Consider the following 13,320-nt stretch of genomic DNA (forward strand, 5'->3'; position numbering starts at 1 on the left):
ATGTTGGATACTAAAATTCTCAAAAGTTGTTGAGAACTTTTCACATCAGAAACTGAGAGAAAATGGAAAATTGGTTTGAGAATCTACGATAACCATAAATGGAATTTTTCAAACGGCAGACATGTGACCATAACATGATCAAATTCTTCCATTTGGATGGAAAGTGAAGTAGTCCAATCCGAAACTAGGGTGTGAAATCTAAACAAGGTAAACTATGGAGGTATGAGATATGTGTTGGCTCAGGGAGAGCAGGGTAGTATGACATTGAGATAGAGAATCAGTTATGATCATCATGAATGGTGGAACAGATTCATAGGACCGAATTATTTTATTCATTTGTGGGACATGGGCATTGCTGGCTGGCCAGTATTTATTGTAAGAAGTCTCACAACATCAGGTTAAAGTTCAACAGGTTTATTTGATAGTAAACGCCACAAGCTTTATCAAATAAACCTGTTGGACTTTAACCCGGTGTTGTGAGACTTCTTACTGTGTTTACCCCAGTCCAACACCAGCATCTCCACATCAGTATTTAATGCCCATCAATGACCTACTATATGCTCCTATTTTCTTTGTTTCTATCAATGAGGTAGACTAGGCATTAGCCCTGGGGCCCCATAATTATTTACATCACTTGTATCAGAGTATTGAAGGTGAGTGTAAATACAAGGCTGTAGCATTTGAAAACATCTGGAACCAGAAGTGTTGAGTGGATGATCCATCATGGCCTTCTGCTGAGGGCTCACTATCACAGAATCCAGTCTTCAATTCGATTCACTCTGTGACATTAAGAAATGGCTTAGTATACTGGGTATGGAAAAAGGCTATGGTTTCCAGTAGCATCTGGTCATGGTGCAGACGTAGCTGTGTCTCTAACTATGCTGCTCTCAAAAGCTACAATACTGCCATCTATCTGATAAAGTAAACATTGCAAAGATATGTTCTGTCTGCAAAATTCAGGATAAAGTAAAGCTGACCAATTATCACCCCTTTGGTCTGCTCTCATAAGCAAATTGGTGGAATGTGTCATCAGCTACACTTTCAAACTATACTTCCTCACCAGCAGCCGGATCACAGACTGATTTTGGGTTCCACCAGGATCACTCTGCTGTAGACCTCATGACAGCCTTAATCTAAATATGGACAAAAGAGCTGAATTCTGGAGATGGGGTGGCATCAAGCAGCCATGGTAAAATTGAAGTCAGTGGGAATTGATTGAGGGTTAGCTCTCCACTGTCTGAAGTCACACATAACACAACAGAAGACAGTTATGATTGTTGGAGGCCAATCAGCACAGCTTCAAGACATTGCTGCAGGAGTTCCTCAGGACAGTATACTTGGCTCAACCTATGTCAGCTACTTCATCAAGGCCCTTCCCTCCATCATAAATTTAAAAGTGGGATTGTTCATTGATTATTGCAGTGTCCAATTCCACTCACGGTTTCTCAGTTGCTGAAACAGACCATGTTTATGTGTCATAAGACCCAGATAAGATCCAGGCTTGGGCTGATAAATGACATGTAGCATCCTTGCCATACAAGGGAATGGCCACCTCCAACAAGAGGGAGTTGCCTCCCTTTGACATTGTTGTTTTTGAATTACTACCATCAACACCCTGGGGGGATGAGAGATGGGTGGCTACCAATGACCAGAAACTTACCTGGACTAACCATATGAGTACTGTGGCTGCTAGAACAGATCAGACACTCAAGCTTCTGCGGTGAATAACTCAACTCCTGACACCTTTCAGTAAATTCATCCCCTATATCTTTTTTAAAAGCAAAGCAGAAACTATAATAATAAATTGGAAAATAGAAAATTGTGAGGTAATAAGGTGGAACTATAACTGGGAGAAAGCATTGAAAATAAAATTGAAAACCAGTGGCAAATCGTTAAGGGTAATCAGTTAATTCCACCAAAAGTCAAAAGCAAGCAGGTCAATTATAGGGCATCAAAGATGAGTAAAGAACTAAAGGAAAAATTGAACCAAAACAAAAGAATGAAATATTAAGGTAGAGGATAAAATGGAATCTAAAGGACGTTTGAAAATTGGCAGAGTGGGCAGTTAAGTGGCAAATAAACCTAGATAAATATAGGTTGATGCATTTTGATAAGAAAACAAAATACCACCTAGGTTTGATATCTGGTTTGTACTGAATTATAGAACCATTGAATGGTTACTGCATCAAAGGAGGCCATTTGGCCCATTGTGTCTGAGCAAACCAACTGCAGGAGCAACTCACCTTGTGCCATTGTCTCATTTCCCAGTAGCCCTGGAAACTTTCCTCTTCAGGTAAATAATCCAGTTCTTTTTTGAAGGCCATATTTGAAACTGCTTTTGGAATCAGCAAATCTAGGAAGATTGAAATTAGCCAAGGTTCACACTTATAATTGATACATATGATAAATTACGTATTTATGGCTGTAGTTTGTGATCAGGTTAGGTTAAATGTGATGTCCTTCAGAATCAAATCATCTACTAACACTCGTTGTTCAGGCTCAAAAATGAAGACTGATTGCTTGATAGTAGAGGTCTACCAATACTCATGATGCTTACCTTTCTAATAGTCAATGTCTTGCAGAGTAAAGGGCAGATTGTTGACTAAATGAAGATGTTTTTCTTTTAGTTGAACCTATTGTGTGGGTGGTCAAGTTGTTCACTCTTATGAAGATGTCAAAAACTGATAGATGTAGTTTAAAAATTAAACTTAGTTCTGGAATTCAGAGTGATTTCACATGAAGGCTGATATACCATAGAATCTCTACAGTTCAGCAAGGGGCCCATCGAGTCTGCACTGACTCGCCAAAGGAACATCCCACCCAGGCCTTTCCCTCTGCCCTATCTCTGCAATTCTGTTCATTTACCATTGCTAATCCACCTAACCTACACATCTTTGGACAATAAGGGCCAGTTTAGCATGGCCAATCCACTGAACCAGCACACATTATACTAGGATTGGCCATTTAATCAAATAATAAATAAACAGGTTGAATGAACAATTAAATGTGCCTCTGGAGGAAGTGCAGGTACTGTACAGGAAATGGTGGGAAAATGGGGCTGACGTCAATTAAAATGATTAGACTTGTGTGATTAAAATAGCCTTTTACCACTCCAAAGATGTGTTGTGTCCATATGGATAGACTTCATGTTGGTCTTCATTTCCGAGAGATAAAACACTGTTGGTAAAACCAAAATAATTTTTTTCAATTTTAAAATTTGAATGAGTTTGAATTTTTAATGAAATAATTACATTTTGGAAATATGTTTAGAGAATTTCACAAGCAATAGTCAGTTCTGAATGTTCTGTTTTAAAAATGCCATGGTGACCTTCTGAGAGAGTTCACAGCACAGCAGTTGCTTCAGCCTGCAACCTGAATGTGCAGTGTGCCAGTCCTGCATGCTAAAACCTAAATTCAGAGCGCAGCATTTGGCAGCATGCATGCTCAGACTCAGTTGAGAGGTGAGATTTATTGTATCTTGGAGAGTAATCAAAGTGGATTTTGGTGGATGAAAGCTCCCTATGTACTTTGGTATCACCAGTGTTAAAGTTTTGTCCTGTAGTCCAGTTAGGTCTCAGAGTGATTCTGAAGCTAAGTGGAATAAATCCTCCAAAAAATTCACTGCAGTTAATTTTGGGATTAGGTTGAGACCTGACTCCAGATTGACACAACTTTAGTGTCAGTGCAAAGCAAAGGTTCCTTATACGTGTTATTCTGCTAACTTAAGCCAACATCAATTAGTTGACAATCCTGATTTAAAAAAAGAGGTGGCAGTGACTGAAAAGTCCATAGCCCAAATTTTTCTAGCTAAGAAAGCATGGAGGAAGTATGATCTTTTTCTTTATCTTTTCTTTTTTAGGCAGGGAGCAGGCAAACTGGGGTTGCAATTCATTATGGAGAAAAAGGAAAATTATTAATATTCTTCATAGAATCCCACCAGTGAAGAAGAGGGCCATTTGACCCATTGAGTCTGTACCAACTCTCCATAAGAGCATCTATCCCTATGCATTTACCATGATTAAACAAACCAACTTACGCGTACCAGGACACTAAGGAGCAATTTAGCATGGCCAATCCACCTAACCTGCATATCCTTGGACTATAGGAGAGCATCTGGAGGAAACCCACATTGACACAGGGAGAATGTGCAAATTTCACATAGACAGTCACCTAAGGCCAGAATCAAACCCAGTCTGTGAGGCAGCAGTGCTAACCACTGTGCCACCGTGCCACCCTTAATATTCTGGGAATGCTATCACTAATTTTACTTTTCTTATAGCCGTGCAGGTTGTCCATAGGTTCTTTTTAAATAAGTGGTATTTTAATTGTGAGAATGGTTAGCCATTTTGCTTTAGGTATCTACAGTTTCATAGAATGGGTTATCAGTTTTATGTTAATTGCAGGTATTCAATTATACACTTTATTCTCACTTTGCATATTTCTCTGAATTGTGCCCATGCATGGACTTAATCTGAGAAAACATGCAAGGTGCAGTATTTGTGCAATATCTTGCAATTACACAATGCCCATTTTGAAACCAATTGATTGTAACTGATGAAAAATAAACTTTGCAGGCCTGAATTTTGTCTCCTGAGTAAGGAGTACTGAATCCAGAAAATTCCTAGCTCTGCAAACTTTGGTTAAAAAAAAGTCCGTCCCAAATGGTTGAATTTTTGTTCTGGGAGGGGGTGGGGGCAGATTTTAATGTGAAATAAGGTCACCATTGCTGGAATAATTCAGAAGGGGGATGCGGAAGCTGGCTATGTGAGAAGCCAGTCTCACTTGTAAAAATAACCTTAAAATAAAAGACAGCCCTTCAGTTCTCGCCCTTGTCTCCTCCCCATCCTGCACACACACTTCCCATGCCCCATCCATGCCAACCTCTGCCACCTTATGTCCCTCACCTTCCAACCCATGAACCTTCATATTTTATATGTATACCTATGTCCCTCCACTCAGTCCTATGGCCCTTTCTAGTCCCTATGCTGGCATAGGCCCAATTCATGCCAAATCATACCCCCATCCTTTGTCCTTGCATTCTACATGCCAACTTATCCATTTGGCATTACAGAACTTGAGTATTGCTGAGAAAAGGGACATGCTATTGAAGTTTTCTGTCTTGCTCTTACCAAGACAGCTTGCAAGATAAACTAGTAGTAAAGGGAACGACAATATATACTGCGCAGGTGTGCTGATTGGTTGACAAGTAGACTCTGGTGGGGATGTTGCCATAGAGAATGCAAAAAAGAACAGTTAACTGCCAATCTTTTGTTCATATACAAACCAGGTCAGCTGATTGCCACAGGGAATGAACCAGAAAATGGCTGGTCACCAATCTATTGTTTAGTTGGAAAAGGCACACTGCATTAAGATAATCCTCTGTTTGCATAGGACAAGTCCTGTGTGTGACTGTATGAGGCTTCTAGCATGCATAAGTGAGCTACACTGTGAACCATACATCTCAGTTTTGAACATTCCAGTTTCTAAAGTTGGATCTGTTTGAAGGTAGTTGCAGTTTTTTTGTGCCACCTGTTCCATGGATCATAATGTGCAAACTACAGCCAGCTCACATGGAAAATTGTGGGTGCTGGGTTTGGTTACGACTTCTGGAATTGGGTCTCTGCTGCCATTTTGGCTAAGTGGGAGACCCTCTGCGTCTTTACAAAAATTCAAGTCTAAAATCCTTAACTCCGATAAAGCTATAGAGCTAAATCTTTTTCAGTACATCCGTAACTTAAAAGTAAAAATATATGCTTGCTGCTATTTTCATTTTTTGTCATCAAAAGAAACTTCTTGAAAGATGAACTAATATGGAGTGCACATAAAAGGATACAAATACCCAGTATGGGAGACTGTGGAGATCTCCTGCTTAGCTTGGCAAATAAGGAATAGTCTCTTATTCCTCTTGTATGTAAACAAATATAACATAAATGTAATATTGAAATGTCATTTTCATCAAGTTAATCTAACAAACTCTCTTTACTGCTTCACAATGAAATACAGGGGACAGTATGGATACAAAGCACAGGCAATACTACTGCTTTGTTTTATGAGTGGTTTCTGCTCTTGAGTTAATATACATTCACAAAGCAAAGGAAGAAAATTTGCTATGACCATGACTTTACACTTCAGTGCTATTCGTTTTTTTTTTATCATGCCTGAAATCTTTTGGGAGGTGATCCAGTTTTTGAGAATAAAATTGTGTTGTGTACACACCTAAAAAGCAGCATCTTCACTGGAAACTGAATGAATTCCACTTCTAATTAAAGTAGGGATCTCTGGAGATATAATGTTGGGTTGATGTCTGTTTAGTGAAGCAGCATTTTGGAACCACAAAACACCTATTTTTAGAACAAATTGATCATATCTAGGGGAAAACACCTTTGTTCAGATGGTGGCCCTCCATATTCTTTCCCAGCTTTGGCAGCACACTTCTCTACTGCCTGACTAGCTGCTTCAACGACTGGGCCTACGTCAGCTACAGTTCCTAGGCTTTGACTAGGACATGCTGCTGCAGCAGGAGTTCATGTAAGAAAGAGTTTAGAACCATTGCTGACAAGGAATAAAAACACTAGTAAGCACAGAGTATAAATATACTGAAAAGGATTTAATTCTGAAACTCTGTATCTGAAATAAACATTTTAGAGCTTTTAAACCATCTGGTTGAGACTGTGCCACATTCAGTAGTAGTGGGTCACAAAGGTAACAAGGAACTTCTTACCAAGAATGTGGAGCACTTCATGAAATATATAGGAGTTGATTTTCTTTTTTCTCAAAGGTATATTTCGGTGTTGTCCACTTTCAGCATTCCATTTACATAAATGTCTTCATTATCTCTTATAAATTGCGTACAGATATATATGTGTGTGTGTGTAATGCTTAAAGAGGCATATATTGATTTTTGAATTTAGGCTTGGAACTTTTGCAAGAGGTTATGATGTTGCAGCTGAGAACAATGTTTTGCAGATTGGTTGTTTACTGGAGAGCATCATGCAAGTTTTTGTGTGGCGTTCTTATGCACCAAACAAAGAAGCTAGGTATCGTGGCCATCTTCTATTTCCACAAAAAATGTTGGTTGTTTGCCATTAATTAACTAGAAGCAGCTTTCTTTGCAGCACTATGCCTAAACATGGGGATGTTCTAAACTCACTAAATACATATTTTTGCTTGCTTCACTAATAATTAGATCATATATTTGGGTTGTACGTAATTTTATAATAAATATGAAATAACATCCTACTGATATTTTTCTGTCCTGTTAGAAAAAAGAGTTGTTTCTGGGTTGAAGAAAGAGCTCCAGTTAACAAGCACTGATCTAGGCTTTTAATGCTGATCTAGTTGGTGTGTTCACAGTAACAGAGTTGGCAGTAGGTCAATGACTACCCTGTGATTTTGGAATTTGCTACCATGATATCAAACTGAGATTTATATGAAAGTTTTATGACTAGAATCCCTTAAAAGCTGATAACTAAATTTCTCCTTAAATGCAACTTACCATTCTAATGTGGATACATTCATGTGGACCTGGTTACCAGAGAGCGATGAACCTTTTGATTTTGAAGGATAAGATGCAAGTACTGACAATGAGCAAATGTACATGCCTCCCACCAGCATTGATTTGCTGCAGAAAAATTGTCATTGGCAAAGTAGATTTGAGTTTATTTTAAGCTCTTATCTATAGATAGGAATGCATTTTTTTATTCTACACATCGTCTCCAACTAGGAACGTGATTAGCAATCTGCTCTCAGATCTTGTTCACTCGTTGTTTAAGCTGCCGGCAAGCATCCAGGTGCCTCAGATGCTATTTTCCCCTCTGATGTCATAGACTTCTTAGAATCCCTACAGTGCAGAAGAAGGCCATTTGGCCCATCAAGTCTACACCGACCACAATTTGGTGCATTTACCCCAGCTAGTCCCCTGACAGTAAGGGGCAATTTAGCCTGGCCAATCCACCTAGCCTGCACATCTTTCGACTGTGGGAGGAAACCGGAGCATCCAGAGGAAACGCAGCAAACATGAGGCGAATGTGCAAACTCCACACAATGACCCAAGCCAGAAATCAAACGCGGGTCTCTGGCGCTGTGAGGCAGCAGTGTTAACCACTGTGATACCATTCCATCCACTCAATTCTCTTTCACTAGCAACAGCTTGAGGCTGAATTTGACTGTTCACATCCTGTTGGATATTGAGATGGGCTTCCAACCACATATCTACTCAATCACTTATGCCCCTCACCAACCCTTCCTCAGCTCGTCTGCTGGCGAATTCCTTGTCTATGGTTTTGTTCTATCTCGACTCGGCGATTCCAATGCTCTCTGTCTCCCGTTGCCCAGCTTCATCCAAAAATCTCCCGTAAACTTGCAACAAGTCCAACACCAGCAGTGGCCTTTAGTCACCTTATTTATCCCTTTCTCGAAATGCGTGCAGATGTCGCTGGATTACTTGTGTGCAACAACTCTGCAACAAAATTTGATGTGGAGTACTGAGCAGTTTCTTCCTCTTCTAACAGCTAGGATTGCACTTCTTTAAATGTGCACTCTCAGCGAGGAATCCAGAGAGGAGGACAAAAATGCCTGTATTTTGAGTACATCGGATTAGTGCGCCCTCTGTCAGAGGGCAAGTGCCTGTTGTTCACTTAGCACCCTAATCCCTCTGATATCATAGTCGAGATTTGAAAATTTGTAATATGGAAGGAATTTTGGCATGAACTCAAGGATGGAATTTTCCCAAAAAATTACTAAGTGTTATAACAGCAGCAAAAACAGAGCGATTCGCACCAGTTTGTCCAGTGCAGATTGGACCGCAATCATTCCATACTTAGCCACTTTTTTGTGAGAGTGGTCAGTTGCATGCCAATCCTTGAAGGGGTGGGGCCTAAACACAACAGTGAGTCCGTCTAAAACAGTCAGGCACAGATTTGAAAGAGTTCCTTGATCATACAGTGCACCGAAGCCCTCGTCCTCCCCCCATGGACATAGGGACCCCAACCTCTCCACCCCTCCATATCAGCAGCATATTTCCTCAGTCCCTTCCTGACGTGGATTGTTGGCATTGGGGCCCTCCCAATGAATCCCCCTTCCTGCCCCACCCCTTCACAAACCTCACGCTCCATCATAGCCACCTCCCCACCATAGCACTCCCCGGCCATAGCCTCCCTCATCATGGCCCCCCAACTCAAGCTTTGACCCCACCCCCTTGGTACTGCCCATGGCACACTGGCAGTGTGCAACTGGCACTATATGTCAAGTGGACACTGCCAGATGGTCACAGCCTAGCCAAATCCCCGACCACCCAGGAGGTCAGAGATCCCCAGCATGGCCATCATGCCTGGTCTCTGCTGGTGGAGGCAAGTAATGATTGCCACTGGGTTCACGCCGTGAGATGAGAGAATCTGACATCGAATGGGTTAAGCATGTTTAAATGATGACACGATGCTGTTCACACAAAGGGTTGTGGAAATCTGGAATTCTGTTTCCCAAAAAAACTGGTGAGGTCAGGTCAATTGAAAATTTCAAAACTAACGTTGATCTATATTTTTTGGGCAAGGGTATTAAGGAATGTGGAGCAAAGCAGGTAAATTGAATTGAGATGCAGATCAACCGTGATTTAATTGACTGATGAAACATGCTTTTACTGATGAGTCTTTAAGTTTACCCTGCACATGGAATAAGAAATCAATTATGTCCTGTCTTTAATCACAAACCAATCATTTTGTTTTGTTTGGTGGTTAAACAAGTGGTGGGGCAGGGTGTGGGGGGAGCAGTGACATGCAGGGAGGTCGGTATTCATTCACATTGTGTACTTGCACCCAGAAAAAGAGGGTTGCAACTGTCCAAACTCATTTCAGTATAATGCTTGGAGCCAACAGCAAGTGGAGAATTTCATTAAGTCCTTCTGGCCTGGACTTGAGCCTAAATTCCAGAATTGAAAGAACTTTGTTCTAAATGGCTGTAGTCATTTATATATTTAATAAAAAACTGTTGCTGTGCTATGAGCTGTAGTTGAAATTGTTTATTCTTGACTCTAAAGTAAGTGCATTTTAATTAAATTGTATTCACAAGTAAAATGTATTATTTACTTTATACCAGATTCATGTGTATGCTACACACTTGAAAAGGTGCCGGTAAAAGAATTAATGGGAACTGATAATGTCCCATGTATCTTTAAATTTAATGTCAAGAAAGTTACATTTGTTTAATAGGTGAGAAGATGAACTTTCTCACATAATACACTTTGGGTGGAATTCCCTCTTGTGCGCAATGGCTGTCACTGCCTTTTTCTTCTATGTTGGTATGCAGCTCTAAGCAGTTTATGGGAAACAGATGCTTTCTATTTTATTCTTTGCTGCCTGACATTGTCCTGTTGGCAATATTAAAATATTTTCAAAGCTAACTTAAATTATAGTGTCTCCTAAGTAAATATATTGGATAAATACACTGGGGAATTTTAAGATGTCTGTCATTGACTTTTGGCATTCTTCAAAAGACTTGGCCACAAGCTCAATTTTTTTTCATAACATATTGTGAAAGGCAACTGATTTTTTTTTCGTATGATGTTGTGGCCTTCAACCTCTTAGTACAAAGGATGTAGTATATACAACAAATGTCTTCCTTCAGAAACTGCGACTCATCTTTTCAGACTTCCTGTTTCTGACAGCAGCTAAAAAGGTTTATGATAAATGTCATTTGCTAATTTGCTTTAGGCATATTCTTTGCGTTATAATGTTGCTCAATGGGTCTTTTTGCAGTAATTAGACTCAAGGCAGTCTGTTTTAGAAAGGGGTGAATTCTACGAAGAAAGGTCAAGGTTAGCAATCTGTCTAAATCACAGATCTCTAAGAAAAACGTAAAACTTCCTATAGGTAGCAGTTAGGATAATATCTCCTTTGATTTTGGTATGTATGTTAATTGCTATTTTGTAGTGAAACACAAGAGGGTTACAAAGACCTCTTACAGTGCAAAGTGTAGCCAGCCATCTCATACATAATCATTTTTAATATTTATACCTTTTCATCTAAGGTAAGCTCAGCATAATCATCTACTAAGGCTCTAAGTAGAGACATGATGCTTCCACCAAGAGGGGAAGACAAAACCAGGACGGGCAAATGCGTGTTACTTCTCCTAATTGCCAATTTTCAGTGTTACAGAGAGACACCTAAAAGTACACTTTCTCCCTATCCTACTATTTGTTTGGTACATTATGTAGAGGGCCTTGCTAAAGTGGAAAAGTATGTGGAGAAAAGTATAAATTAAAAAGCAAGCTAATTAGCACAAGGATTCCATTGAAAGCAAAAGGCTGTATTGGTTCATTGAGAAAGGACAAGGGAAACAGAGGGTTATGAAGACTGTAAAGGGCTGTGTAAAATGCAGGCAGCCATGTCTTGCATAATCTTTTGTCAATCTTCTGATCTTGGTTGAGTTGTGTGTGGGGGGGTTGGGGGGGGGGAGGGGGGAGTGGGGAGGGAATAAACAAATAGATTTGTATACTTCCCTAAAGGAAGGAAAACAAGGTTACTCATTCCCCGTCCTTGTAGTCAGTAACACAGCTATGCGGACAGGGTCATCAGCGTGCCCTCAATGGGAGAATTTGGAAAATAATTTGGGAGAGTAATCAGAAATCTCATTATGCATCTATGTTTGAAATTGATACAGATGAAACCAAGGAAATTTAGAAGCTCAATGGTAGAATGGTAAGCTTTAATGAAAGTAACTAGGTGGGAATGCCAGTAGTTCCTTGATATAACTTTGTACAATAATGATGGAAACATTTTCTAAAGCTATGGGCTGCAAAATGGGAATAGGGAGAGGCTGTGCTTAGAGTCTTTGTAGATGATTTTGCTGAAATAATTTTATTTTGAATTTTTTTTTACAGTAATGGAAAGTAAGTTCAGCTTTTTGTTCTTCAATTTTTACAGCAGCAATTCTTGGACCAGCAACGCATGCAACAGCTTCATGTGTATCAGGCTTCTGTAGCTATGGGAAGTATGTCTGTGACAGACAGGCATCAACCACTCTGCAGAGCCCAGTCCTCCCCAGCAACTGCAAACTTAAAAAATCCTGGCACTGAGAAACCTATCAAGCACCTTTTCACTACTGGTAAGGGAACTGCAGAAAAAACTGCAAGGTCTCAAAGTAACAGCTGTGTTATTGTGAATTAATGGCTGGTCACATTAACTCTGAGAATCTACATGTAGGGAAAAAAACATACTGCCGCAAGACTTCGAAAAGCCATTCGATTCAATTCTGATGTATTATTCTTAATAAGGTTTAGAAATACAATAGTTCCATCTAATATGGATGAGTCTGTTATAAAATTTAACTGTTCCTGGACTGAAGTAAATATGCCAGGCTTAACAATAATTCCATTTATTTTATTGATTGTAAATGTAACATAACTAGACTTGACTCCAAATAAAAGCATGTATTTTAAAGTACTATGATACTCATGCTGGAAATACTGATTTAAGCACAGTCTAGGGAGGTATGTGGCTCAGTTAGTAGTATCCCTGCCCCTGAGCCAGAAACTCTGGGTGTAATTCCCACTCCAGGACTTGCTGGCCACAGAAAAAGGCATTCATGACGCAGTTCAATAGGTTGATAATCAGCCTGCTAATCCTCCCAACACTTCCCCACCATTCCCCAAAGGGAACAAAGTGTTTGTGAAGACACAAAACAAACAAAGCACCGCCTAAAGACTCCGGATCTAATTTTAGAATATTCTCAATGCCATTTTTAATGGTCAGCAGTCCAAATATAGTTAATTAATAGCTAAATGTCTCCAGGAGACAATGATGCATATTAAAAATAGAATCACATTTTGCTTTGCTTCTGAATTATTTGTTTTCTTAAATGGGAACTAAATTAAGCTGAAATACTTTTATTGCATAACATATTCTTTCTTTCACTAAATTATGATGAATTGTTTATGTTTCACGCGTCAGAATATACTTTGATCATTTATTTGGGACTTCAACACAAAACAGCACAAAATCATCTTTATACTATTGTCTGAATCTTTTTTACATTATCGATGATAACTTTTGCACAGTTATTGTAGTAAAGTGTCTCAAGGCATTTCAGCGAAAAAGAACCAAAGACTAGGAAATAAGCATTCAGGCAGTAACCAAAAGCAATACTGAAAGAGTACCTAAGGTGGAGTGACTCAAATATCGTCTTCATATGCAGAACTGAAACACTTGAAAGCTTTGCACCCAAAATGCGGAACAAAGAAAAGGGGAAATATGAAGAAGGCCAGAGGGTACTCAAGGCCATGTACAGGAATGAGGTTATAAAGGTCAAGAGGAATGAGGCCACAGAAAA

The 13,320-nt window shown here is 39.6% G+C and overlaps 1 protein-coding gene across 13 annotated transcripts in view; it reads left to right on the top strand.

The window, feature by feature from the left end:
• The window catches only part of hdac5 (histone deacetylase 5), a 303,715-nt gene that overhangs the window by 231,995 nt on the left and 58,400 nt on the right, over positions 1-13,320 (top strand). For 11 of the 13 annotated variants that reach the window (XM_080213636.1, XM_080213634.1, XM_080213639.1 and 8 more), the window contains one exon: positions 11,916-12,096. In XM_080213636.1, the coding sequence (XP_080069762.1) occupies positions 11,916-12,096 (181 nt within the window). The remainder of the gene's footprint in view (positions 1-11,915; positions 12,097-13,320) is intronic. The other 2 variants (XM_080213631.1, XM_080213643.1) reach the window with 1 other exon arrangement.

The sequence above is a fragment of the Carcharhinus amblyrhynchos genome, chromosome 27 (assembly GCF_965287045.1).
Source record: "Carcharhinus amblyrhynchos chromosome 27, sCarAmb.v2.hapA, whole genome shotgun sequence".
Taxonomy (NCBI): Eukaryota; Metazoa; Chordata; class Chondrichthyes; order Carcharhiniformes; family Carcharhinidae; genus Carcharhinus; species Carcharhinus amblyrhynchos.